The following is a 24,512-nucleotide window of genomic DNA, read 5'->3' as shown; positions in this document are numbered from 1 at the left end:
CAACATAGATTATCTCCAGATACGGCCAGCTGCCCCCTGTGGGGACATAGTCACCCTCCAGTTGAGAGCCACTGGTCTAAGCTATAGAAACAAACAAAGATAATCGGAGTATCAGAGTCCAGCTGTGGATCTTGGCGTGGGTGTCACTGTCTGAACAAACAATAACGTGTACTGGCTACATCGGGCTTTGCTTTTTATGACAGCTGTGGTGCTTATTTATACCAAGGTTTTACTTTACAAAGTAATATTTTGTGCACCAAGTCCTTCATATGGTTATACATTTTCTTACCTTAAGCTATATTGTTAGCCCCTTGGGGGCAGGAATCTTTTCCATCCTTGTGGCTCCCAGAAGGACACTTAGTGAGACAGTCATCAGTAACCAGCTGGAGATCATAGAATACCATCATCCAGATGCTACGCTATTATTTATTTATATATATATGAATGTTCTTGCCTTGTACTATGTTTTAGTTAATCGTATTGTGTTTGTGGCATCCTTTCTTAAAGATATGTGGTATTTGTGTCATTATCTTGACCTAATGGTTTACAGCTTACATTTTTTTTTTACAAAAATGAAAAAAAAAATTGAACTAAGCAATTTTATAGCTTACAGTAGTATTAGAGAGATATCAGCATTTAGAGTTTATGTGTTCTTAACCTGAGCAGCAAAATGCTGACAACAGTGCTGTTCTCGTGCTGGTACAAAGGCATCTTGATGTTCAGTCTTTGTGCTAAAATGTGACATTTGATACACTCAGGTTTTTACGATTATTACGGTTTGTTGCACCATGCAGGTCCCTCACAACCCTCGGTCTGGTTATCTCAGCCCTAGCAGATCAGGGTGCTGGCAAAAACAAGAATAAATTTGTTCCATATCGTGACTCAGTTCTCACTTGGCTGCTCAAAGTAAGTTTTTTTCCCCCCTTTCTGGGATGCTCTTGGTGGTTGGTGAAAAGGAAGAATAAAGAGTAGACTATTGATTTCTCCCAATTATAATTTCCTACATCAGTGTTCAAATTTATAATCATTAGACTCTTACATGATAGTCCTAATTTTAATGGATTAAGCATGGGTTTCTTTCTGATTCACCAGGACCCGGAAGCAGGGGGGTTTGCGGCACACCGAATCGCACAGTCGCCTCTGAGATTTGGGGACTAGAACAGGACCTAGTGCTGATCTGATAGCTGAGCGCGTCATAGGAAAGGGGTTTCCACTGTGTTCCAGACCCAGCTGGACTGCTCCTTCTCACAGACTCCTTTTGTTTGATGGACATTTTGGATCTTCTTTTTCTGTTTAACTTCCAGACTACTCATGATCATTTTAATTTGCTTTCAGCTGCTTAAAGCTGTTGTTAAAAGATAGAGTAGAGCACACAGTCATTCACTGGTTAATTGATTCAGCATGAATGAGAGAAATGGAAATGAGGAAGAAAAAGCCTGTATGAAGCGCTGTGAGGAGGATGTAAGGAAACGCTAGATTCTCCTTGCCCTGTAATCACTCAGTCCAGTAAGGGAGAGAAGTTGTGTACACAGAATACTGTAACACGAGTGGGTGATTCCATGAGAGAGAAGAAAATGGCATGTAATCGGAGTTTGGTGAAGAGAGAGACTATTTCCAGGTTTCTTCTAGTCTTTCAAGATTCCCTTTGGTCTTGATAGAGCTGGTGTGGTGGATTAGGTATTGGACTGGAAGTTAGAGGATATCAAATCTAGTGACAATTTAACTCCTTATAAAGTTGCCAACCTGGAATAAAATATTTTACCTAATGCTCTTTTAAAAAATGTTTTTAAAATGGAAAAATAATTTTGTGAGCCCTGTTTAGTTGTGTGATGGCTTATTTTCTCAGTGATCAAGAATTTATTGAATACCTGTTACTCACTGTGCTAGTGGTTGAGCATATAAAGATGAGTTAAGCGCAGGCAGCTAAGTAGAGAACACAGCTTTTGACATGTTTAGAGAACCATGTTTGTAAAGGGAGTAGGGTTTTCTTCTAGTTTCTACACCCTCTCAAAGGCTTTACTAGTATTCAACTTTACTTTCTAAAACTCTACACAGTGTTTGAGCATGCTTTATTAAGTGAAATTTGCCACAGTAGAAAATCAGGTAGATTACTTCCTTTGGCCAAAGTGCAATAAAAGTAGAAATTTAAAACAAAAGGATAGGGACTTCCCTGGTGGTGCAGAGGTTAAGAATCCGCCTGCCAATGCAGAGAAACGGGTTCGAGCCCTGGTCCGGGAAGATCCCACATGCTGCGGAGCAACTGAGCCTGTGCGCCACAGCTACTGAGCCTGCGCTCTAAAGCCTGTGAGCCACAACTACTGAGCCCGCTCGCCTAGAGCCCATGCTCCACGACAAGAGAAGCCACCGCAGTGAGGAGCCCGCGTGCAGCAACAAAGACCCAGCACTGCCAAAAATAAATAAATAAATAAAACAAAACAAAAAGATAAACAAAATTTGATGATTAAAAACCACTTGTAGGGCTTCCCTGGTGGCGTAGTGGTTGGGAGTCCGCCTGCCGATGCAGGGGACGCGGGTTCATGCCCCAGTCCGGAAGGATCCTGCATGCTGTGGAGCGGCTGGGCCAGTGAGCCGTGGCCGCTGGGCCTGCGCGTCCAGGGCCTGTGCTCTGCAGCGGGAGAGGCCACAGCGGTGAGAGGCCCATGTACCGCAAAAAAAAAAAAAAAAAAAAACCACTTGTAAATAACTCTTGAATTAAAGGGATACATATTATAAAACGTTTAATTACCAAGGAAATAATTGTCTCAAGTGTCAGTAATTAACCTTGAAGTCTCATTTGTTTAATTTCCAGAAGAAATCTCAATATGATATTTCTTCCTCACACTTTCCATAGAAACATCTCCTGATCATTCCTGATGATTTCTGGATGTGCTTGATTTAAAAGAATATTCATTGTCCTGTCATTCCAGTGTTGCTGCTTCAGTCCATTTAACCCAACAATAAGAAATACTTTGTTAAGTTGGCGTAGTTAAAATGGCCTAGGTTAATCATTGAGTGTCCATCCCATAGGCTGGAGGCCAGGAGAGCTTGGGTCAGGAGAATCAGGTACTGTGCAAAGTGCTTCACATACATTATCTCATTTATTCCTTGGAAGGCAGATGGTGGTGGTCCCATTTTACAGATGCGGCAACGGACACAGAACCTGCAAGTGACAGAACCAAGATTGGAATCCAGGGCTGACCTTGCTGCCCATCTTCTGTTGCCTAGGCTGTGCTCTTCTTACCAAAGGTTTCTTTTCACTAGAAAGAGAAGCACCTTACTTTTACCAAATGTGATAGAAACTGTTGAATATAATTGAACTTGAAGAACAAAACTAAACACTTTTTTAAAAAGCTCTCTTTATCTTCTGTTTAATAAAACTAGGCTATGATTGTAACTTCTATGTGTTAATTCTTAGGCTAAAAAAATGAATAGTTTCCTTGATCTTTGTCATATTTTTCCTGAAAAACTACATGACCTTCTTTACGATGTTTGACTTTTGTACAAGATCATAAGTAGGGGCATTTTTGTAAAACCTATGCTGGGGTTTAAACAGTTTTCCCCAAAGCCTTTTGGAATCCATTGCTACACAAATCATTCTCCCTTCAGGTGTCTTTTATGTCCTTCTTTAATTCTCAATTAGTCTAATTCTTCCTGATCCTTGTTTGACTTGGTATGATGCTAGTATTCTCCACTGTGACTTTCATCCAACTCATAAACTTGCTCATCCTTTATAAGATTTGCAGTTTCTTTTTAAAGTTTTTTTTTTGCATTGTGTTCACATTATAATTATGTAGTGCTCTTAGAGTCAGAGAAACTGCTCACACTTGGTGATTTGGCAGGTGGGGGTGTGACGTGGGGGGATGGGGATGGATGTGACTGCTCTTCTCTCAGGCAGGGTTGAGCGCTTACTCATTTGGTAAGTGGTCAGTGGAGAACTGTTTCACATTAAGATTATGTTTTCTTCTCTCTGTGACTTTCTAAATATAGGTCTTAACATCAAGTAACTTCCTGTAATGAGTGCTCCAATAATGAATATCTTTGGAATTCATCTACTTTTTTGCATCCTTACTGCCAGTTACTTAATGAATAATGAAAGCTTTCTCCTCTCGCCTGGGTGATTGAAACTTCTTTCCTGGGCTTTCCTAGTTCATTCCGTTCTTTACAGTTAGGTTGCTGTCTTTCTAAATTAATACTCTTCTTAAACTTAAATGTCTTCAGTAACTCTCCAGGGGCACTTATGATAAAGTCCAAGTTATTTAAAGACTTGCGGTTTACTAGGCCCCTCCCTACTTGTCAGTGTTCAGCTTTTGCTTCTTGACATTATCAGTTCTAGCTGAGTGATGAATACTTTTACTTCTAGGACTTTGCTCTTACTCTGCTGGGAACAGTCTTCCTCCTCTCTTCAATCCCTCTTCCTACTTTCCTCTCCCATCCCCTTTACCTAGGTGATGCTTATTCATCTTTAGGTGTCAAATGTCACTTTCTCTGGGAGTCTTTTCTAACCTTTCAAGACTGGGCTTTCTGCTTTTTCTCTGTTTTCCCAGACCATATTGTATTTACCTCTACTTTAGTTCTTAGCATATAGTATTTGCTCACCAGCATTGCCCTCTAGATGGTAAACTCCGTGAAAAGTTGAATGAATGAATAATTTCAGCTCTGCTCTGCACTAGCATTATGACCTTTGGTAAGCCTGTCAATCTTCCTGGGTCTCATTTTCTCATCTGTAAAATGAAATAATTTGATTAGGTGACTTCAAAGAGTTCTTTCAGCTTTAAAAGATTCCGACTTCCAAAATTCTTTCTCATGTCCATTTAATTTGCAGTTTCTGCGTTTGAAACAAACCTCATCTGATTTGCCTAATTAAACAATTAAAGAGTAAACAAGAAGCATTATACTTTCTCCTTGAATGAGTGCCAGTTCTTTTGTTGCTGTTTCCTTTTTGCTGATGGCATGAGGCCATTTTTGAATATGAGCATATTGTTGCTCATGCACAAGGGCTTTTAAAATGTCAAGTATTAAAAAAAAAATGTCAAGTATTTGTTGTTTGCCAGGTTTCCTTTTCTCAGCACAAATTGAAGCACAGTATGCATGCTTTTCTCCTGTGGTAGTTATTGTTACGAATCCCCTTCTACCCAACCGCATTTGCTCTTCCTGTGGGCTAAGAGAATGCAGTGGTTCTGGAAGGGCAGCAGTGCACCACGGCACTGCTTGTGAACTGAATTCCAGCCTGAGATGTAATTCCTGTGATCTTGATATATGACATTTGAATTCCATTAACGTGCATGGGATTCTTCTTGACATCTTTCTGGAAGTTGCCAAAGCTGGGCACCAGCAATGTGAGATCAGTGTCTGGAAGTAGAGTGAAGCAAGCAGTCATCCAGACTTTGCAGAAATTGCCTTTGCTTCCTAAAGCCCAGATTACTTTCATTTCCTCCCTTTTCATGCATCGAAGAGTTATTTCCTTCAATGATATAATTATCTTAGCTGTGTTTTCTGTGGAAAACCAAAATTTTAGTAATGGATGAATAAGGGGACGTACTGTTTGTGATTATATTGGACTGTTAGCAACACCTAGGGAACAATTTTGTTTCTGGCACTAGGACAGAACAATTTGGAAAGGCTTCAGGTCTGAACTCTCTCTGTTGCCAGGTGTTATTTTGTTTCTGTGCTATCGTGGGTAGCTGTGAGGGAGTGGAAATCATATTGGACTGGAAGGTAGAATACAACTGGGCAGGAATGTTTTCACTTCACTAGTTCTGGATCTGTAGGCAAGGTATTTAACCTCCTTTGTCAGAACAAACCTCTGGTTTTTCATCAGTAAAATGGGGATACTAATACTCTAATTCACAAAAGGCTGAGGACTGAATAATCTCTGCACAAAGGTGTATAAATCACGGGTGGTTCAAGCAAATTTTAGAAATATTGATAACGGAAAACATTTCTATCTTCAAAAGTAAGAATTTTGTATTGGTTAATGCAGCCCAAAGATAGAGTTGGCTTTCTTGTGATCTAATGAATTCCTCATTAGTGGCCAGCCTGAGTGTTCTCTCTAATATTGTGAGTCTATAATTCAGTGATACTTTACTACTGAAAGGGGGCATTGAATGTAGTCTTCTGGGTAACTCTCATCCTGAGATAGAGTAGTGGGAGTTATCTATGGCTGTGCAACAGATTACCCTGAAAACTCAGTAGCTGGGAGCAGCCATCGTTTGTTACCTCAGAGTTTCTCTGGGTCAGGATTCCAGGTGCAGCCTGAGTGTTCTGGGTGGGGTCTCTCCCGTGGCTGCAGTGCAGGCGTCATCTGGGGCTGCAGTCCTTGCCGGGTGCTGAGGTTGGATCTGCTCATCTGAATGCTTGTGGGCAGGCGTCAGAAGATGTGTTTCCAAACTCACTCCTGAGGTCTCTTCCTCGGGCTGCCTCACCTCATGGCAGTGGTTTCCCTCAGTGAGAGAAAACACCCACAACAGAAGCCAGTCTTTTATAATCTAATCTCAGACGTGGCAAGCCATCAGTTCTGTGTTCTCTTCCTTAGAGGCAGATCAGAGTCCTGCCCACACTCAGGGAAGGGGAAGACATGGTGGTGTGAATTCCAGGAGGCGTAGATCTCTGGGGGCCGTCTCAGAGGCCGCCTGCGCAGCTGGATTTCATGCAGCCTTTGTGTGGCGAAGCGGCGTGGGGTAGACTTGACTTCCCAAGTCCTGTTTTGTAATCCTGAGTTATATCTAGTTATTTTTTAATGTTCTCAAGGGGAAGTCGTTTTTTGAATTTGTTGAAGCCCATCCTAAAGTCCCTTTAGCGGTTTTCTCTAATGGAGATGAATGTCTTTTTTTCATCACCCTTATCTGAACTCTAGAAGCGGTTGTATAGAAGTTGAAGCCTGTTTCAGTAGTTTTTGAAGTGCTGTCAGATGGAATACGATGAAGTACCTTCAATGTATCTTTTGTTTTCTAAGACCATAATTGTACCTTATGTTTTAAAAAATTTACAAGGTGCTTGATAGCATTATAACAGCACCACTTTCTGAGCTATTATTCAGGCTTCACAGAGACTCCAGGTACATGGCGTTATGGAGTAGATTGTAGGTAATCACTCTTTGATCAAATACTGTTACGACTGTTCAGTCTTCTCAGGGAGATTTTGTAGGCACTTAAGAAAGCATCCTTTTTTATTCTGAGCAGTCTGCTGACTTATGGTATCATGTTGCCTGTTAAAAGAGGACAAATTGACTTAGAATTAATTTTTATTAAACTGAAATAAGTGTGGGCTTCATTGTATTTCCCAGTTCTTTCTCAAAAACCAAAGCTACCTTTTGCAGAAAAGTAGCTTTTGCCAGCGAAGAAAGAGCATGGGACTGGGAGCCAGTATACCTGTACTTAAGTCCTGGCTTTGTCCTTAAATCTGTGTTTGACCTTGGGACATTATCTCATCATATGGGGCTTCAGCGTTCCCATATGATGTTTTCTTCCAACTTTAAAATGGTATTCAATTTCTTTTCTTCTCCAGGACAGTCTTGGGGGTAACAGCAAGACAGCCATGGTAGCTACTGTGAGTCCGGCCGCTGACAACTATGACGAAACCCTTTCAACCCTGCGGTATGCAGATCGTGCCAAGAACATCGTGAACCACGCTGTGGTGAACGAGGATCCCAATGCACGGATTATCCGGGACCTCCGAGAAGAAGTAGAAAAACTCCGAGAGCAGCTAACCAAAGCAGAGGTATGAGGCACCGCCGAGCAGCATTATGGGTCTAGGAAAATCCAGTAAAGCTAGAACTTGAATTTTCTTCCCCCAGGGCCATAAGTGATGAGTAGAATTTTTGAATTTCCTATAGGAAGAGAAATTTGAGATGAGTAATAAAGGAAGACAGATAAATTGTCATAGTTGAAATTTAGATAGTTTTTACAGGTGTTAAAGGATTGAATAGGAGAGAATAAGGGGAATTGAGAAAATGTTTCTTTCCACAGTATAGGCAGCCGACGAGAAAAGAGGTACAGTAGAATAGGGTAGAGAAAGAGAGATGCTTGAAACAAAAATAGATACAACTTAATACTAGTGCAGCAAATGGTGGTGAACGTGCATAGGCTAATTAGAAGAGGAATCAAACAGATTTGTGTTGTATCAGATGTTCACAGGTTGAAGTCCAAACAGAAATCCTAAGGAGGTCTTGCACACCATAATAAGCTAGTTTTTCCATGTTATGGGTTAATTATGTTCATAGGAAAAAATATAGCAGAAGTAGCCATCTGTTTAAAACTGCCCTGTTTCACTATCCTTTGTACATTCTATAGTGTATGATATTTATGTTCCATTACTGAATTTAAAACCTACACAATTCTAACCAAAAATCTTTTTTATTAATTTTTAAAGATTTATTTTAAAAAATTTATTTTATTGAAGTATAGTTGATTTACAGTGTTGTGTCAATTTCTGCTGTGCAGCACAGTGATTCAGTTGTATACATATTCTTTTTCATATTCTTTTCCATTATGGTTTATTACAGGATATCAAATATAGTTCCCTGTGCTATTCAGTAGGACCTTTTTGTTTATCCATTCTATACGTAATATTTTCAAATGCTTATCCTTTTATCAAAAGTGGGATGAAATGTCAGATTCAGGATCCCTACTTTAATTAGCATTTCTGTTCCCATTATTTCCAAGCTCTGTGGGATTCTTTCTTGGGCCTGAGGCCATAGCCCTCTTCTCATGACCTGTTTTCTGGTAGTATAACAGTAAATTACATGGTCAAAACAATTATCTTGATTGTATTTTTGCCTGTTGAATTCTATCCTGTTTCTACAGGAATAATTTTACAGTTCATCAAGATTCTTTGAAAGTTTGTTTCTGTCTTCCTGGTATCAATAACACCGTCCAGTTTTCAACATGTGCAAATTTAGTCTGCATATACTTGAAGAAACACCCAAAGTCATCAATTAAGAGTAGAATGAGTCACACATATGAGTCTAGACCTATTGAGATTTAAAAAAATAAGCCCTTGGTAGCTTGAACTTTTTATCTCCCTAAATGTAATTAGATCTCATAGTAACAACAGGTTAGAGAAAAATGAAAAGGTTAAGTCTTCTTTCAAACCCACTGGATAACTAGGTGAGTCTGTGGGACCCACACAGTCTGGATGCTGTGGGTCAGGGACAGTCCTTGTGTCTTAGGCAGGTCAGGGACCCCAGTGAGCTGTAGAGCTAAGAAGAGTCAGGTTGTTCCTCTTGTCCTCCTGGATTTAGCGAATTCTTTTTTCAGGGCATTGTATAGACGTTTCATGAAATAAACATTTTGCTTGTAGGCAATGAAATCTCCAGAGCTGAAAGACCGGCTGGAAGAATCAGAGAAGCTAATCCAGGAAATGACTGTGACCTGGGAGGAGAAATTAAGGAAAACCGAGGAGATTGCCCAGGTTCGTGCTTCCTGCTTAAGGAGAGAGAAACGTCGTGGCAGTTTGCGCAGTGCAACTTGGAGCCTGTTTCTGATTTCTTTTTGATTTTTAGCTTTGAAGATGGCAAATCTAGCAGATTAAGATTTAAATAAGATCTAAATCCAGGAGTCTTTACTTTACAAAGTTCATTTGAAGGATAAAGACATAATTACAATTAATTGTTCATTATGTAAGAAATATATTTTTAGTGTCATAAAATTTTTTAAATGATATAACTAGCCATTGGCTCTGAACACCCAATTCTGTTAAGTGCTTTGCAAACATAAGGAACTTACCCAACTTCAAAATTATTAGTAGTAGATATTTAGGCTATGAGCGTCTTGCTTCCATATGACAACTCAGTAAAAGTAATATGAAATACCTAAATCTGAGGTGACTGTCTCTTATTTTTAGACCATTAAATATAAAGTAGTGAAATCTTCCAGTGGGTGCATTAGCATTTGGAAAAAATCCTAAAATGTCCAACTGTGTGCCTAGTAAAGGGTTTACTCTGTGACTTTCCTCTTAGATGCTTATTCAGCCTCTGTTTTAGAAATATACATGGTAATGTGGAGGTCAGTACCACACTGAGCAGTCTTCTCATGATTGGATAACTCTGATGGTAGATTGAACTGAAATCTTTTATTCTTCCATTTCTGTTCATTGGCCTTAGTTTGTTCTTCCAAAGCTAAGAGAATAAGTGTCCCACTTGTATGTAGTAACTAATAATAACAGTAATAACCAATACTTATTGGGTACATGTACATATTGGGTCCTATGCTAAGCACATCTAAATATACAGCATTTTATTTAATCCTCCCAATAGCCCTGCAAGATAGGATCTGTTATTACCCAGATATTGAAAGTCACCTCTACCTCTTCCCCTCCTTTTCTAAAATTAAAAATTTCTTGTGTTTTCAACTGTTCTGTGTATTAACAAAATAGAACTTGCTACTTCTTTTGTTACCCAGTAGATTCCATCTTTCAGTGTGCTGTCCAGAATCAATTGATGCATCAGATGTTGTAGGACAGTACTATTACTATGTAGCATAAGGTGGATGTTAGATTTATATTAGTGCAGACTAGGATTTAAGTTGATTTTTAAACATTTTTAGTACAGTCCTTTTCAAAATAAATAAAAATATGAGTGTAATAAATCCACACGTACCCATTACCCAACTTCATTAAAGACCAACATAAGACCCGTCTTGTTTTATCTGTATCCCTGCACTGGGTTATTTTAAAGCATATCCCTCAGATTACAGAGAAGAGAATACACCAGTATATAAACTTTACTTCTCATTACATATTACACTTGCTGTTTTTCATAAATTAAATTCTTATTTAATAAGAATTAATTCTAATTATCATTCAATTTGGAACTAATTTATGTGAGCATTTTTGGGCTACTCTGAAAATAAAACATTGACTTTGAAGTGCTATTGTACTTGGGTTGCTTTGCTCTGATACGAAGCAGGGTAGGTCTAAGTGAGAGTGTAGTGCTGATGCAGCTTATCTGTAGCATCTTTCCTCGCCTAACTGTCCTCTGTCTCGGTCATATGCCCCTTTTGAGGACAGCCTGATTTTATCCAACACCTCATTTAACACCTTATCTTTCCAAGCCCCCAGGCTTCAGTGCTGCTGAGCTTTCTTCTCCTCTCTCACTGGTCTATTGGTCATTGACCTCTTTGCAATACAGACTGGCATTTCCTAAAATGTATTCCTGGCAGTATAGCCACAGACTGTTAATAAGTCTTAACAGACTGTTAATAGCCACAGACTGTTAATAAGGGAAAAAAATGGTTCATGATCAGATAACTTTGAGGAAACCTAGGTGAACTCAGCCAAATGGATTTCTTTTTTGAAGAGCTCTTTGGGAGTCTGTTCTAAGTCATCCAGACTCTCAAAGTCCTCTGGGTTCTGTGGCTTCTTCCTCTAGTATGCCCTGCCAGTGATTGTCCCTGCCAGTGAACCTGGAGATTGTCCCTGCCAGTGAACCCTGTGGAAGCTGTCTGTACCCTTTTGACCCTTAAATCATGAGTATTTTATTTACTATTCAGTTTTTTGTGTGTACTTTTATTACCTAATGAGTTTGTAGGGTTCTCAAGAAAAAAGGCTGTATCTCTTAATTTTTGAAACTATGTGCTCAGTAGTATTTTTGAGTAAACAGTCAGAACTCAAGTTGACTACTTTCTCAGCCCAGTGGCATATCTTTGATACCAAGTTCTCTTATTTTCATCTTTTATGTTCTCAATAAAGAAATGTACACTTACGTGAGATAGATCAAGGGTTAGCAAACTAAGCCCTTGGGCAAAAACCCGGCCTGCCACTTCTTTTCATGGTTTTATTGGAATGTGCCATGCTCATATGTTTTTGTATTATTTATGGCTTCACAGTTGAATAGCTGTGACAGAGACCATAGGACCCAGATGACTAAAATATTTACTGTTTGACATTTTATAGAAAAAGTTAACTAATCTCTGATATCAGAAGCAATATTTAGTAAATGTAACTATATTTTATCATACAATACTTGTTTATTCTTTGAACTGATTCCTAGATGTTGCAAACTTTTGTTGCTTTTTAATGATTAAAAACTTCAAAATTTTTGGCGGCAGATGTAGCAATGAATTGACAGTTTTTCAACGCTGTGCCCTTCGGTTTAAACAAAAATTTTGTGGTATTTCTACCATTATAAAATCTCAAACGACAGGAAAACGCTTAAGGAAGTAGGATAAAACAGTAGTTTACTCTAACTGCTAACTTAGACAATTATTCATTTATATTCCTTTCTCTGGCATAGATTTGCTCAATGACCTTGGGCAAACCTATATTCAGTGACATTCATTCCATATTCAATTATCAATATTGAGCAAAAGTCAGAGAGTTATTATTGGAGAGTGTGGGGATGGTTGGAAGTAAGTTAAGTCTGGCCATTCATTATAGGGCTTTGAATGTCAAACTAAAATTCTTAGATTTCAGCAGTAGGAGCTAGAAAGATTTTGATTTATCTTTTAAAACATTTACTATATGCTATGTACTATGTAAGTATATCCTGGCTGTTTTATATACATTATCTCATTTAAATCCTGTCTTCTCCCTTACTCTGAGTGGCTTTACCTTTGTTAAGTCATATAGTCTTTTTCAGGCTTGCCTTTGCCTCTGTATGAATTAAAATTTTGCCACTAGATGACAGTAACCAAACTTCTTCTAAATCTTTTAATTATTTCCATAGTGAAAATTACTAGAGTCCTAATAAGAATATAAGTAGAAGAAACTATTGTATTACAAAAGTAGTATTTACTTATAGAAAATACAGAAAGATTATTATGAAGAAAATTTAGTTGAACGGATCCAGTCATCCAAAGAAAACTACTGTTAATATTTCTGTGGTTTCTTCCACGTTTTCCCAGTGCACAGATTAATATACTAGTTATACCCTACATTTTAAATTTAATATTAGTTCATGAACATCTACCCACTTCATTCGTAGTTTACAAAAAAAGACATTTTTATAGAGAAATGTTTCTTCTCATTATTGGAATAATTCTTTAATTACACCAACATCCCTTTGTAAAAGACCTTTCCCTCAGTAAGGGACCATACAAGATATATTAGAATTGCTTTCTTCGTTTTAGGAACATGGTTTTTTATCAAGGATAATCATTGCTTAGAATTGAGTGCTGAAAACTAATGGCTAGTGCTAAACCACTCAGCACTTCCGAAAGAACCCAGTAATGTTTGTTAGAGAAGAGACTCAATTCAAAGGCCCAGAACCAAAATATCCCCTTCAGTATGTTTGTAATAGTATCATTCTAGGGGTGATTGACTGGGTTGCAGTGGCTGTATAAATTAGGATGTGTGCCTAGAAATAGCAAAATTCTAAGGCTGCAATTTAACTATACTGCAGACTTACTGTGTGGCCCTAGTTAAGTGACTTAGTTTGTGTTGTCTTTCCTCGGAATCAGAGGTTCTTGATGACTCATCACTATTCGCTATTTATACATAGTTAAAGACACCCTGCTCTGCCCCGATTCGGTTGCAGGATTCATGCGTATCTCCCTAGGTGCACGCGTGTGTGTGTTGCATGTACTCACAGATCGGTAGGCACGAAAAGGAAAGGTTCATGTTCTTATGAAAATAGGGCTTTACTGAATATGCAGATTTTATTTTGATAAATTCACGACAGCGACGATTTGAGTGCTATTCTGTGTTATGCACTGTGCTAGGTGCTAGGAATACACAGTGGAGAGATAGGGTCCCTGCCCTCACAGAGAAACGGTCAAGTAAAAAGTTACCAAGTTTGAGAACAGGTGTGCTCCAGATAGGAGGAATAGGTGTAAAACTCTTAAGCTAGAGAGAGCATTCTTGAGACTTCGAGGGCCCTGGAAGATGTTCCACTAACTGCATACAGGCTTTGAGAGTAGGGGTGACAAGATGTGATGATGGTGAGTAAATGGGCCAGATTGAAGGACCTTGTGGGCTTGGTTGAGGGAGTTTGGCCTTTATCCCTGCTGGAGACCCACTGAGGATATCAAGCAGCAGAGTGTATTAAATACTTGGCTTTTCAGAAAGATCACAATTGAGTAAAACACACTTATATTTGCTCACATATACAGAATTAAATGTGAAAGGTGAATTCAGGATGTTAGATATTTTCAAGAATGAAAAATGAGAACTTAGTATATTTGGTTGCTGTTTGTAATGGCTTTATTTTATTTATTTAAAAAAATTTATTTATTTATGGCTGTGTCGGGTCTTCGTTTCTGTGCGAGGGCTTTCTCTAGTTGCGGCGTGCGGGGACCACTCTTGATCGCGGTGCGTGGGCCTCTCGCTATCGCGGCCTCTCGTTGCGGAGCACAGGCTCCAGATGCGCAGGCTCAGTAGTTGTGGCGCACGGGCTTAGTTGCTCCGCGGCATGTGGGATCTTCCCAGACCATGGCTCGAACCTGTGTCCCCTGCATTAGCAGGCAGATTCTCAACCACTGCGCCACCAGGGAAGCCCGCATGGCTTTATTCTTGAAATTAAAAAATTTTACCTAACAAAGCAACATTATAGTTTAGAAAGAAACAAATGCAGTAACCTATATAATACCATGTCCTAAGTAACATATTTGAGTTATAAAGTTATTTAATAATTACTATAATATATGACTTTTTATATCTTGCTGCCTCAATAGCTGTGGAATTAATACTTCTCTAATGCCTTTACAGGAGCGGCAGAAACAGCTTGAGAGTCTTGGAATATCTCTTCAATCTTCTGGAATTAAAGTTGGGGATGATAAATGTTTCCTCGTTAATCTCAACGCTGATCCTGCTCTGAATGAACTTCTGGTTTACTACTTAAAGGTGAAGTAGTAGGCTTTTCTACTGTTTCCTACCACAGAATAGAGCAGTATTCCACAGTATTTTTTTTTATACTTGGAGAACCATACATATTCAAAAATATGAGTTAGCAAATTGTTTTTATTTGATTAAGCTGGAGTATAGGAAAATCTTGAGTTTCTGAGATCAGTTTCTCTTTGTAGTCTTTGAGTGATGTCATTCGACCTAGTAAATATGAAAGATGATATTCTGATATTATTTCCAACAAGTTAAGTAGCTTAACTTCTATCATTTAATATGATTAAACCAGGGAGTTAAGTAGATAACTTTAAAGCTTACACAGTGACTTTTAAACTAAACGGTTTCATAGGTAGACTAAAGCTTTTGTGATTTCTATGAAGCACAGCTTTTGGTGAATGGTTTCTTAGCTTACAGAGGAAATGTTTAAAGAAAGTTGTTAGGACCACTTGATTTGAAATTTGTGTTTTCAGTAACTCTTAGGAAAATTAAAAATTTTGGATTATCAACTTATAAAAAAAGAGAGTAAGTCACTTAGGGACTGAGAGGGTCAGAGTATGGAGCAGAAAAAACCAGATATACATTGCATCTATATACATTGTGTATATGTATATACTCATATACATTGAAACCTATAGGTTGTGGGATGTATCAGGAAGACAAGAAACAACTTTAGGATGAGCATGATATCAGACACTATATAAATTATAAGGAGTTTGCCAAAATTACCTTTGCCAACCCTAGAGCATAAATGAGTTACATAATGGACTATATGACTCTGACATATGGTTAATGAATATTTAGGAGGAAGATTTTTCCCCTCATAGTATAGGAACTATCTGTGTGGGTTTAACTAAGTTAGTGACTAGGACAGTAAAGACATGAGCTGGTACAGTTGGAAGCAGCTTTAAAATTAGAGAATTGTGTCGTTTCACTTCTAAAGAGACTGAAGAATTCGCGACACGTTGGCTGGTTTCCCAGTTTTGATCAAAGGTATCTGGGGTAATTGCTTTGTGATATTTTGATAAGGCCCTGTTATTCATAAGTATTTTATACCATGTTTTATTACACTGTGAGTTAAATTGTGTGTTTGTTGCATATAATCGTGTGCACACTCAGGTGCTGTGTGTAGTGGGAGCAGTGCTGGTGTAGGAGGGAGATGCCCTCAGTTTCTAGTCCAGCACCACTGCTTGGCAGATGTTTGCTCTCAAGTCCTTTGCCCCCCACAGTCTACAGATTCTTCCTCTATAAATGGAAGTTTTCTCTGTCCGGCTACCTCACAGGGTTCCTGGAGGATTAAATGGGATTTGACATATAGAAGCACTTTATAAACAGAAGCACTGTCCACATATAAATTATTCCACACACCATTTTCTCATTTGATACTCTGGTACCTTATTATATTATTCTTGTCCTTTGAAAAAAATGACATATTAGCACATCTCTTGCTGTGCTTCTAACAATGCTGGCAGCTTTTTGTGTTAGAATTTCAGCTGTAGATATTCATATGCTTTAGGAGAGATGCAGTATTAGAATAGGAGTTAAATATTCTGCCCTTTTCGTTTTCAGAACTGTGAGTTCTTTTTCTTTCTGATGTGATGAAGTTCAAACTGGAGCACACAAACACATACACCCAACAAGAAAAAAAGCCTGATTCATATCTGTTCCTTAACTAAAAAATTACACAAAGAAAACTATTTAAAGACTTTTGGAGAGCAGTTAAAATATTTCTGGTCATCTTGTATGGAGGTGTTGGGATTCTGTTTCAGACTGTGTGGTCAACCCTGTTTTGGCAGAGTTTGAGGCAGTGTTGGTTCTTCACTGCCCAAGCTAAACCCATGACAAAAGTTATATTCATGACAAAGCATATTCAAAAGGATGATCTCAGTCCAAGAACAGTTTTTGCTTCAGTAAAGTGATACCATGATGTGGGTTGGAGGAATTTAGAGGCCGAGCGTTGTTTATTTCTTTGCTTTCAAATTTTCAAGCTGGTTTACATGCTGGACAGATGACCTCATGTCAGTGGGTGACTTTGAGCACCTCATGTATAAAATGAGGCCCCTGGATTAAATTACCTCTAGCATTCTTTCTAGTTCCAGGTTTTGAATGGTTCTCTTCTAGAATAGAATCCTCCATTTATTTGTTCTGTCTGGAACTTGCAGAAGCGAAGTATGGTGGCCAAACCATAGGTAGGATGTAATTCACAAGGTAATTTTGCATCTAATTTGCATAGCCAGGCAGCTTTTGCTTTGCATGGTTCCAACATACACAAATTCCAGTTAACGTGAGTTAGTAAATAATGTTGACGTTGCAGGCATTCATGAGCTTCTAGATGTGCAGCCAGAGGAAGTTAGTGAAGGTGAACTTACCGATGTGAATAATGAAAGTGGTTGTGATGAGAAGACTGCAGATGTCTCAAAGGGAGTGACACCAGAAAGCACTTCACATGAGAGGAGCTCTTGGAGATACTTCGCAACATTGAAAGCACAAAGGATAAAATGGTAGAAGCTTAGAAAGGAGTGTGACAGTTTGCCAAGGTGTGGAAAATATGCTCACTGCATGCTGTAAGATATATGTTGAGAAGAAGGCAAGCACTGTTCTAACTACTCTCGGTACATACGCTTTTAACAAAGAAAAAACTGCTTTAAACTTCGATGTTTCTAATGTTCTAAATGACAGTGTACTAAATAAATACTAGTTTAACTGGTTTTTCATTTTCCTGTACATTGTAACAGTAAGAGATTTCTTCATGATTTTACGGACAGTTTTAAATGTCACAGAATTATTGCAGTTTTCCCCAATGATTATTAAGATCTCCTTGCTAAATTATTTTTATAGTCCTGTGCTCTTGTGCAAAGCGAGGCCTGCCTGCAGTTCTGAGGTTGACTTGGAGATTTATTTATATTTTAAAAAATTTGTTATTTTTAAAATTTTTGTACAAGTTTTAAAGGTTACAGTCCATTTAGAGTTATCACAGAATGTTGGCTATATTTCCCGTGTTGTAGATAGGCTACATTTTTGTAACCTATCTTACACCCAATAGTTTGTACCTCCCCACCATATCACCTCTTCCCACTGGTAACCACTAGTGTGTTCTCTATATCTATCTGTGAGTCTGCTTCTTTTTCATTATATGCATTAGTTGGTTATATTTTTTAGATTCCACATGTAAGTGATACCATATAGTGTTTGTCTTCGTCTGGCTTATTTTCACTTAGCATAATGCCCTCCGAGTCTATCCGTGTTGCTGCAAATGGCAAAATTTTATTCCTTTTTTCTTTTTATGGCTGAGTAGTATTCCATTCCATTCCACGTCTTTATCTATTCATCTGTTGATGGACACTTAGGTTGCTTCCGTATCTTGGCAATTGTAAATAATGCTGCTATGAACATTGGGGTGCGTGTATCTTTTGGGGTATATACCCAGGAGTAGAGTTGCTGGGTAGTTCTGTTTTTAGTTTTTTTGAGAGACTTGTAGATTTATACCAGCATAAGCCAAGCTTCTAGAGGGAAGAGCTGCTCCCCTCGCCTTAAATATGTCATGCTAGTAATACACTTTTTTTTTTTTTTTTTTTTAGTAATACACTTTTATTTCTAAAAAGTCTAATAAGAACATATTAGAAAAAGAAAGGGGCATTCGTGCCCAAATTTCAACAGCCAGAGAAGACCACAGTTAATATTTAATATTTTTAACTGTATCTACTGGATCTATTCCTGTGTGTGTGTGTATATTTATAGTGATACGTATTTTTTAATTACAGAAATAGGATTACAGTATGATTAATTCCAGTCACACCTTTGAATTCTCCACCGAATCGTTCAGGAAAGCTATTTTGCTTGTGCAGTTCTGGATCTACTCTTTTCACGAGTCAGCTACTCATGGCTGGGGAAGCAAGGGTGATTCTGAAGGACTTGGGGCAAATTATCACACACACACTTGATCAGGATTTGTACCAGTGATTCCGCAGCAGCGTCAAAGCACACGTACGTAGGGAACAGTCCTAGGGGGAGCGTAGCTCCCGTTGGCAGTAAGCTGCCTGCCAGCGTTCAGTCAGTGGAGGGAGGCGATCAGCAGACTGGCAGGGCCACAGCCATTCCGCGTTGATAGAGCTGTGGGCCAGGCTTCAAGGGGCCCAGGACGAATAAGACAGCGGTGTGGCTGTGAGACGTGCCTGGTTGGAGGCAGTTTGACTCACCTAGAGTAATATTTGAATTTGTAAAAGACAGAAAGGTACCTTTCCTTCCTTCCTCACCTCCGTTCCCGAAAGGCTGTCTTGAGTCCTGGTTCTGTGAAGCCAGGGCGATTTCGTTTATTAAGGGCTATTGGTTATTTACGTATGTAAAGAGCAACGAATACTTCTCTGCTTATTGCCCCTGGTACTTGCTGCAATCTTGGAATGCAGCAGTCTGGAGCTGATTCTACACTCAAACTCCGATCTAGGGGGTAGTTCAGAGCTTTTCTCCACCTCCACCCCCAAGGACAAAAAGGATTCCAAAGTCACAATAAGGACTCCAGCTAGAATTTCTCATGGGGAGAGGAAAGGGATTATAATAGAAATGGCCTAAGCCAAGTGCTTTGGGGATCTTTTCTTCTTTTTCATGTGATCTTGGGCTCTTTTTCTCTTCAGACTCTTTTTTTTTTTTTTTTTCCTTTTAGAACTTGTCTGCACCTTGTAGTTGGTGTTGTTAGAGAGGGAAGAAGTGGGGAATGGAGACCGACATGGAACACATTCGTTAGGCCTGCTAATGAATGTCACTGAAGCATTACTTGTAGTTTACACCCGATCAAGCCCTGTTCTCCAGCTTAGGGAAGTGTGGGATTGGCCAAGAAGCCTCGGCCAAGATCAAGGAGCAGACATTTGCCGGGAATGCCCTCTCTGTGTATTGTATATACTCCTTGAGGACTGAACGGGATGCCATGGCACAGTTCTGAGCCCGGCTCCTTGTTTCCTTGGAAACACTGCTGCAGCATACTTGAGAGAAGAAACCCGCAGAAAAGGGAAAATGAAAATAATAGAAGGGAAGAGGCCTTTTTCTGAGGTTGAGATCCCAGAAGAGATGGGAATTGGAACCCAGAGTATAATTAGGAGGGATATCAGCAAAGAAGAGGAGAAAATTGTCTTCCTGAGTCTGAAGGGAATTGATTGTTCATTTATTTTTCTTTTATATTTATCTAATGGCTAAATGTACCAGGCCTGTGTTACATGCTTGGAATGCAGTGGTGGGGTGGTGCAGGTCAGGCTGTTCTCTGCTGTCTTGGAGTTTCCATGCTAGCCATGGAGATGGACAGGAAACCCACGGACAGTCAGTCTGTAAGGAATTCAGGCACGAGAGTAACAGGGTGGCTACTTCTGATTGTTGGTTCAGGCTGCACCTCTCTGAGGATGTGTACTTAAAAGCTAAGGTGGAAATGATAAGAAACTACCAATATCAAGATCAGGGGAGGAACACCTCAGACAGAGGAAGCAGTCAGTGTGCTCAGAGAACAGATGAAAGGCCCGAGTGGGTGGGTCACGCTCCAGGAGAGGCAGAGTGCTGGGAGCTGGGATAAGAGAGGCAGGCAGGGGCCAGATCACAGAGGGTTTGTCAGCCTGGGTAAGAATTTGTACTTCTTAGAAGTTCAAAGGGAAGCCACTAGAGGATTCTCGATAGGGGATCACGTGATCGGCTGTTGTGGTGGGAGCGGGTGGGGTGGATAGAAGTGGAGAAATAGGAGGAGGCTCTAATATTCACCTGGGCAAGAGAATAGGATGTGATAGTAGAGGTGGGAGGTGAGCTGATTCTTGATATATTTCAGAGGGAGAGTCTTTGACGATTTCCTGATTGACACAGGGCTGGAGGTAGACTGCTAAGACAGAGAGAAGACTCCAGGATAGCATCTGAGCTTTTCTAGTTGACCAGCTGGGTGGTGGTGGTGCCATTAGTATTGGGGAAGGGAATAGACTCAATTGGGTGGTGGGAAGGTGGAAGCAAAAGTTCTGCTCTGGCCCTTTCACTTTGAAATGTCTTTAGACATCCAAGTTGTGCCCAGTAGGCAAGAAATGATGGTGACTATGACTAGGGCAGTGATAGTGGAGGTGGGAGAATGATGGAACTAAAGTCTGTAGTTCTTGGTTGGTGATTTAATTGTGTGTGTGTGTGTGTGTGTGTGTGTGTGTGTGTGTGTGTGGTACTTAAAGCATATTGGACTGGATGAGATCATCATGGTCAACAGTCAGCAACCTTCTTCCATGGGTTAAATCTCACCCCCTGCCTGTTTTCATATGGCCCAGGAGCCAAGAATGGCTTTTGCATTTTTTAAATGGTTGGAGGAAAATCAAAAGAATCATAATATTTTGGACTCTTGAAAATTATATGAAGTTCAGATTTCAGTGTTCATAAAGTTTTATTGGAAAGTAGCCACACTTGTGCATTTATATATTGTCTGGCTGCTTTCACACTACAAGGGCAGAGTTGAGTAATTGTGTATGACTCAAAAAGCCTAAAATATTTCATATCTGACCCCTGATCTAGGTGTGTATAAGGAGAAGGTGGCCTAGGGACACATCCCAGTCAGTATCAACATTTAAGGGCAGTCAAATGTTGAAGCACATAAGAGGGAGTTCGATTTTTATGTCTGTTTTCTCAGGTACCTGCCAAAAAGTGACACTGGTGATTAGGGCTTAGAGAATTGAGTAGTTGAGTAGGGTAAGAAGAACACATCTACCATATCTTTTATGAGGTCTAGGGAGACCATGTAATTCATAAAATAATTCAGACTCCTTGCATTTGAATAGCTCTTTATCTTTGTAGACTGATCTTGACTGAGACCAGGTAGGTGATGTACAACTTAAGTAACTGTAGTTTTCAGACCATGCTCTGAGAGTAGTCTAGAATATTTGGAATCAAGATTGCAATGGAAAATAACGAATGTAATATAGACATTAATGGAAAACTGTAGTTGTAGGTTTAAAAGTTATAACTCAACTCAGTGCATTACTCCTTATAAGGAAACAGAACTTGTAGAATGAATTCTATAGAAAGCCAGAAATTCCCTCTGTCATTCCATTTGCTTTAAAAATCTTTTAGCTAAGGTAACGGATCAATGTATGAGAGCTGAGAGTAGATGATTTCAGTTTGTGTACATGTAAGAATGCACTATTAATCAGTGAATTTGGTTCTTTTGTAGGAACATACACTGATAGGTTCAGCAAATTCCCAAGATATCCAGCTATGTGGAATGGGAATTCTTCCTGAACATTGTATCATAGACATCACATCAGAAGGCCAGGTTATGCTGACTCCTCAAAAGAACACCAGGTAATGTACTTTAATTAGTGTTAATGTCACAGTAATTTTTAAGAGGAAGAAAGTACACTAATCGAGGATGGTATAAGGACGCTTGGCCTTTGTGTGCTTTTATGTTCACTTAAAGAAGATATTCAGTTAGTTACCAAGTCCTTAATATTTAACTTTTTAATATGGCTTAAGCCAATCCTTCCTCTCTATACGTACTGCCGTGGCCTTATTTAAATAAGGTCCCCATCAAATCTTTTTTTTTTTCTTTTTCTTTTTTTTGCGGTACATGGGCCTCTCACTGTTGTGGCCTCTCCCGTTGCGGAGCACAGGCTCCGGATGCGCAGGCTCAGCGGCCATGGCTCACGGGCCCAGCCGCTCCGCGGCATGTGGGATCTTCCTGGACCGGGGCACGAACCCACATTCCCTGCATCGGCAGGCAGACTCTCAACCACCAGGGAAGCCCCCCATCAAATCTTGATTGGAACTCCTGACAGCACCCTAATCTTCCTGGTCCACTCACCATACAACCAGATGGCTTTCTTCTATTCTTGATGCAAAAATCCCTTATATCCCTCCTGCTTATCTCCTATTCTGCATCTGCCATTCCTCTGGCCAGCTAAGTAACTCCTGTTTGACCTTCAAGGTTAAGTTCTGTCACTGTCTACTTTGGTCTAAAATAAGGGCCCCCAGTACATTTTCCTAGTGTACTTTATGCTTCCTGTTACGTTAATACTTCATACTGTGTTCTTGTGGGCTGTTAGCCTTTATTATCACATTGGACTGTGAGCTCTTTGAGGACAAGGACCTTTCTTTTTTGGTTCTCTATCCTTAGCGTGTAATACCAGACTAATAAATAAGTGCTCAATAAGTAATGAATAGGCATAACATTATACAAATTAAATATTTGTCAGTTTGTTTCCTTGAGCTTTGAAACTGTTATTGCCCTGTTGTGTAACTGGCTATATAACTGTTATAGGTGATGGTTAACTGACATATTGATCTTCCGAATGTTGATTCATCATTATATCAAAAAATCATTAATACCATCACTAATTTCATCCATAAAGTCTGTAAATATTTGGAAGCTATCAAGCTCATGGTAAAGGATACAAGTGAGAAAAGAAAAAAATAGAGCGTAAGCTGGCCCAGCACTCCCAGCTCTGGTGTGCTATTCTCCTATTAAATAATCACACAGATACCAACCCCAGGGAAGGTTACTCTGAGGCTATGATGAAATAAGATGAAGCAGGCCACATAATAATTTTGTTTCAGCAGAGACAAAAACCAGGGTCACTATGCCACACCCAAAATACCAAACACCTTCTCTCGGCCAAGTGAGTGGCTGTTTCTTCACCAGTTACAACTTTATCCTCTGTGGATAAGATTTTTGACAAACCCGATCATAGAATTACTCCTGCTCTCTGGCAGTATCTGGTATATACAGAACTCTCACCTCCTTAGACCCTCTCCCAGGATGAGCAGCTGAAGCCCAGTCCTGCAAGAGTCCCCCCGGGCCCCCTCACTGAGATGCCCCCATGCTTCCTGTGGTGTCTCCTCCCTCTGCGTGAGTAATAAACCCAACTGCTTCAACTACGGGAATATTCCTGGTGGTCTTTGGTTGGAAGACATTGACACAAGTTTCCCAAAACTCTAATTTTCACTTGAAAGCTTGACATTTACAATTGGCAACAAATACTGTCAGCTGTTTTTGTCAAAGTGACGGGCTGGCCTTGTTCATTTTCGAGAAAATGTCTGCCAGAAAACCACTTTGAGTATGTCTTCTGCTCAAGACAGTTCTTATACTGTGGTATGCATTAGCACAGTGCTTTGTGTGTACTTCTCATTTTGTCACCTGGAATGTTTAAGAAGTTGTGTACTACTCAAGGGTCAAAATTTACTAAAAGTAGTAATTTATTATTTTTAAAAATTTATTTTTGTTTTTTAAAAACATTTTATTGGCGTATGGTTGAGTTTTACTGCTTCATCAAGGACCTTTTCAAGTGAAACATTTTTAGAAATTGTGGGTGCGTGGCAGTGAACAATCCAGTGACTACTTATAAATGTTTGGTGCCACTGCTTTCATTTGTGCTAAAACACCAGCAGTTTTACTCCTTGCCAAGCAAACGTCAACACGGTGAAAAAGGGCAGGTTAGTGTTATTATAAAAATAAATTTGATCTTCGGGACCCCATACAGACCACATGTTGAGAACTGTTATTACAGTCGTGCTTTTATTTAACTGCTGGAGCTTTAAAAAATAAGCCTCTGTATGTGTTTGCCTTTAATTAAACTCCTCACTGTATGTAAGGTGTTCGTGTCATAAAGGCTAAAATCTGCTAATTTCAGTAGGTCCCTTCTTGTCATAACTCTAGTTTTTGAGCTCGTGCTTTGAATAATCAGACTGTAGGAGCATAGAGACCAATTACTTCTAGTGCTTAAAAACCCACATGGTAAGTGAGATCTAGA

At 39.5% G+C, this 24,512-nt stretch overlaps 1 protein-coding gene across 4 annotated transcripts in view; it reads left to right on the top strand.

Moving 5' to 3' along the window:
• Positions 1-24,512, top strand: part of KIF13B (kinesin family member 13B) — a 187,258-nt gene that overhangs the window by 79,906 nt on the left and 82,840 nt on the right. For all 4 annotated transcript variants that reach the window (XM_060015252.1, XM_060015250.1, XM_060015251.1 and 1 more), the window contains exons 10-14: positions 795-906; positions 7,504-7,716; positions 9,298-9,408; positions 14,641-14,775; positions 21,938-22,068. In XM_060015252.1, coding sequence (XP_059871235.1) covers positions 795-906; positions 7,504-7,716; positions 9,298-9,408; positions 14,641-14,775; positions 21,938-22,068 — 702 coding nt within the window. The remainder of the gene's footprint in view (positions 1-794; positions 907-7,503; positions 7,717-9,297; positions 9,409-14,640; positions 14,776-21,937; positions 22,069-24,512) is intronic.

Source organism: Delphinus delphis, chromosome 6 (assembly GCF_949987515.2).
Source record: "Delphinus delphis chromosome 6, mDelDel1.2, whole genome shotgun sequence".
NCBI lineage: Eukaryota > Metazoa > Chordata > Mammalia > Artiodactyla > Delphinidae > Delphinus > Delphinus delphis.
Note: the sequence above shows the minus strand (reverse complement) of the source record. Positions and strands in the feature narration are given on the sequence as shown.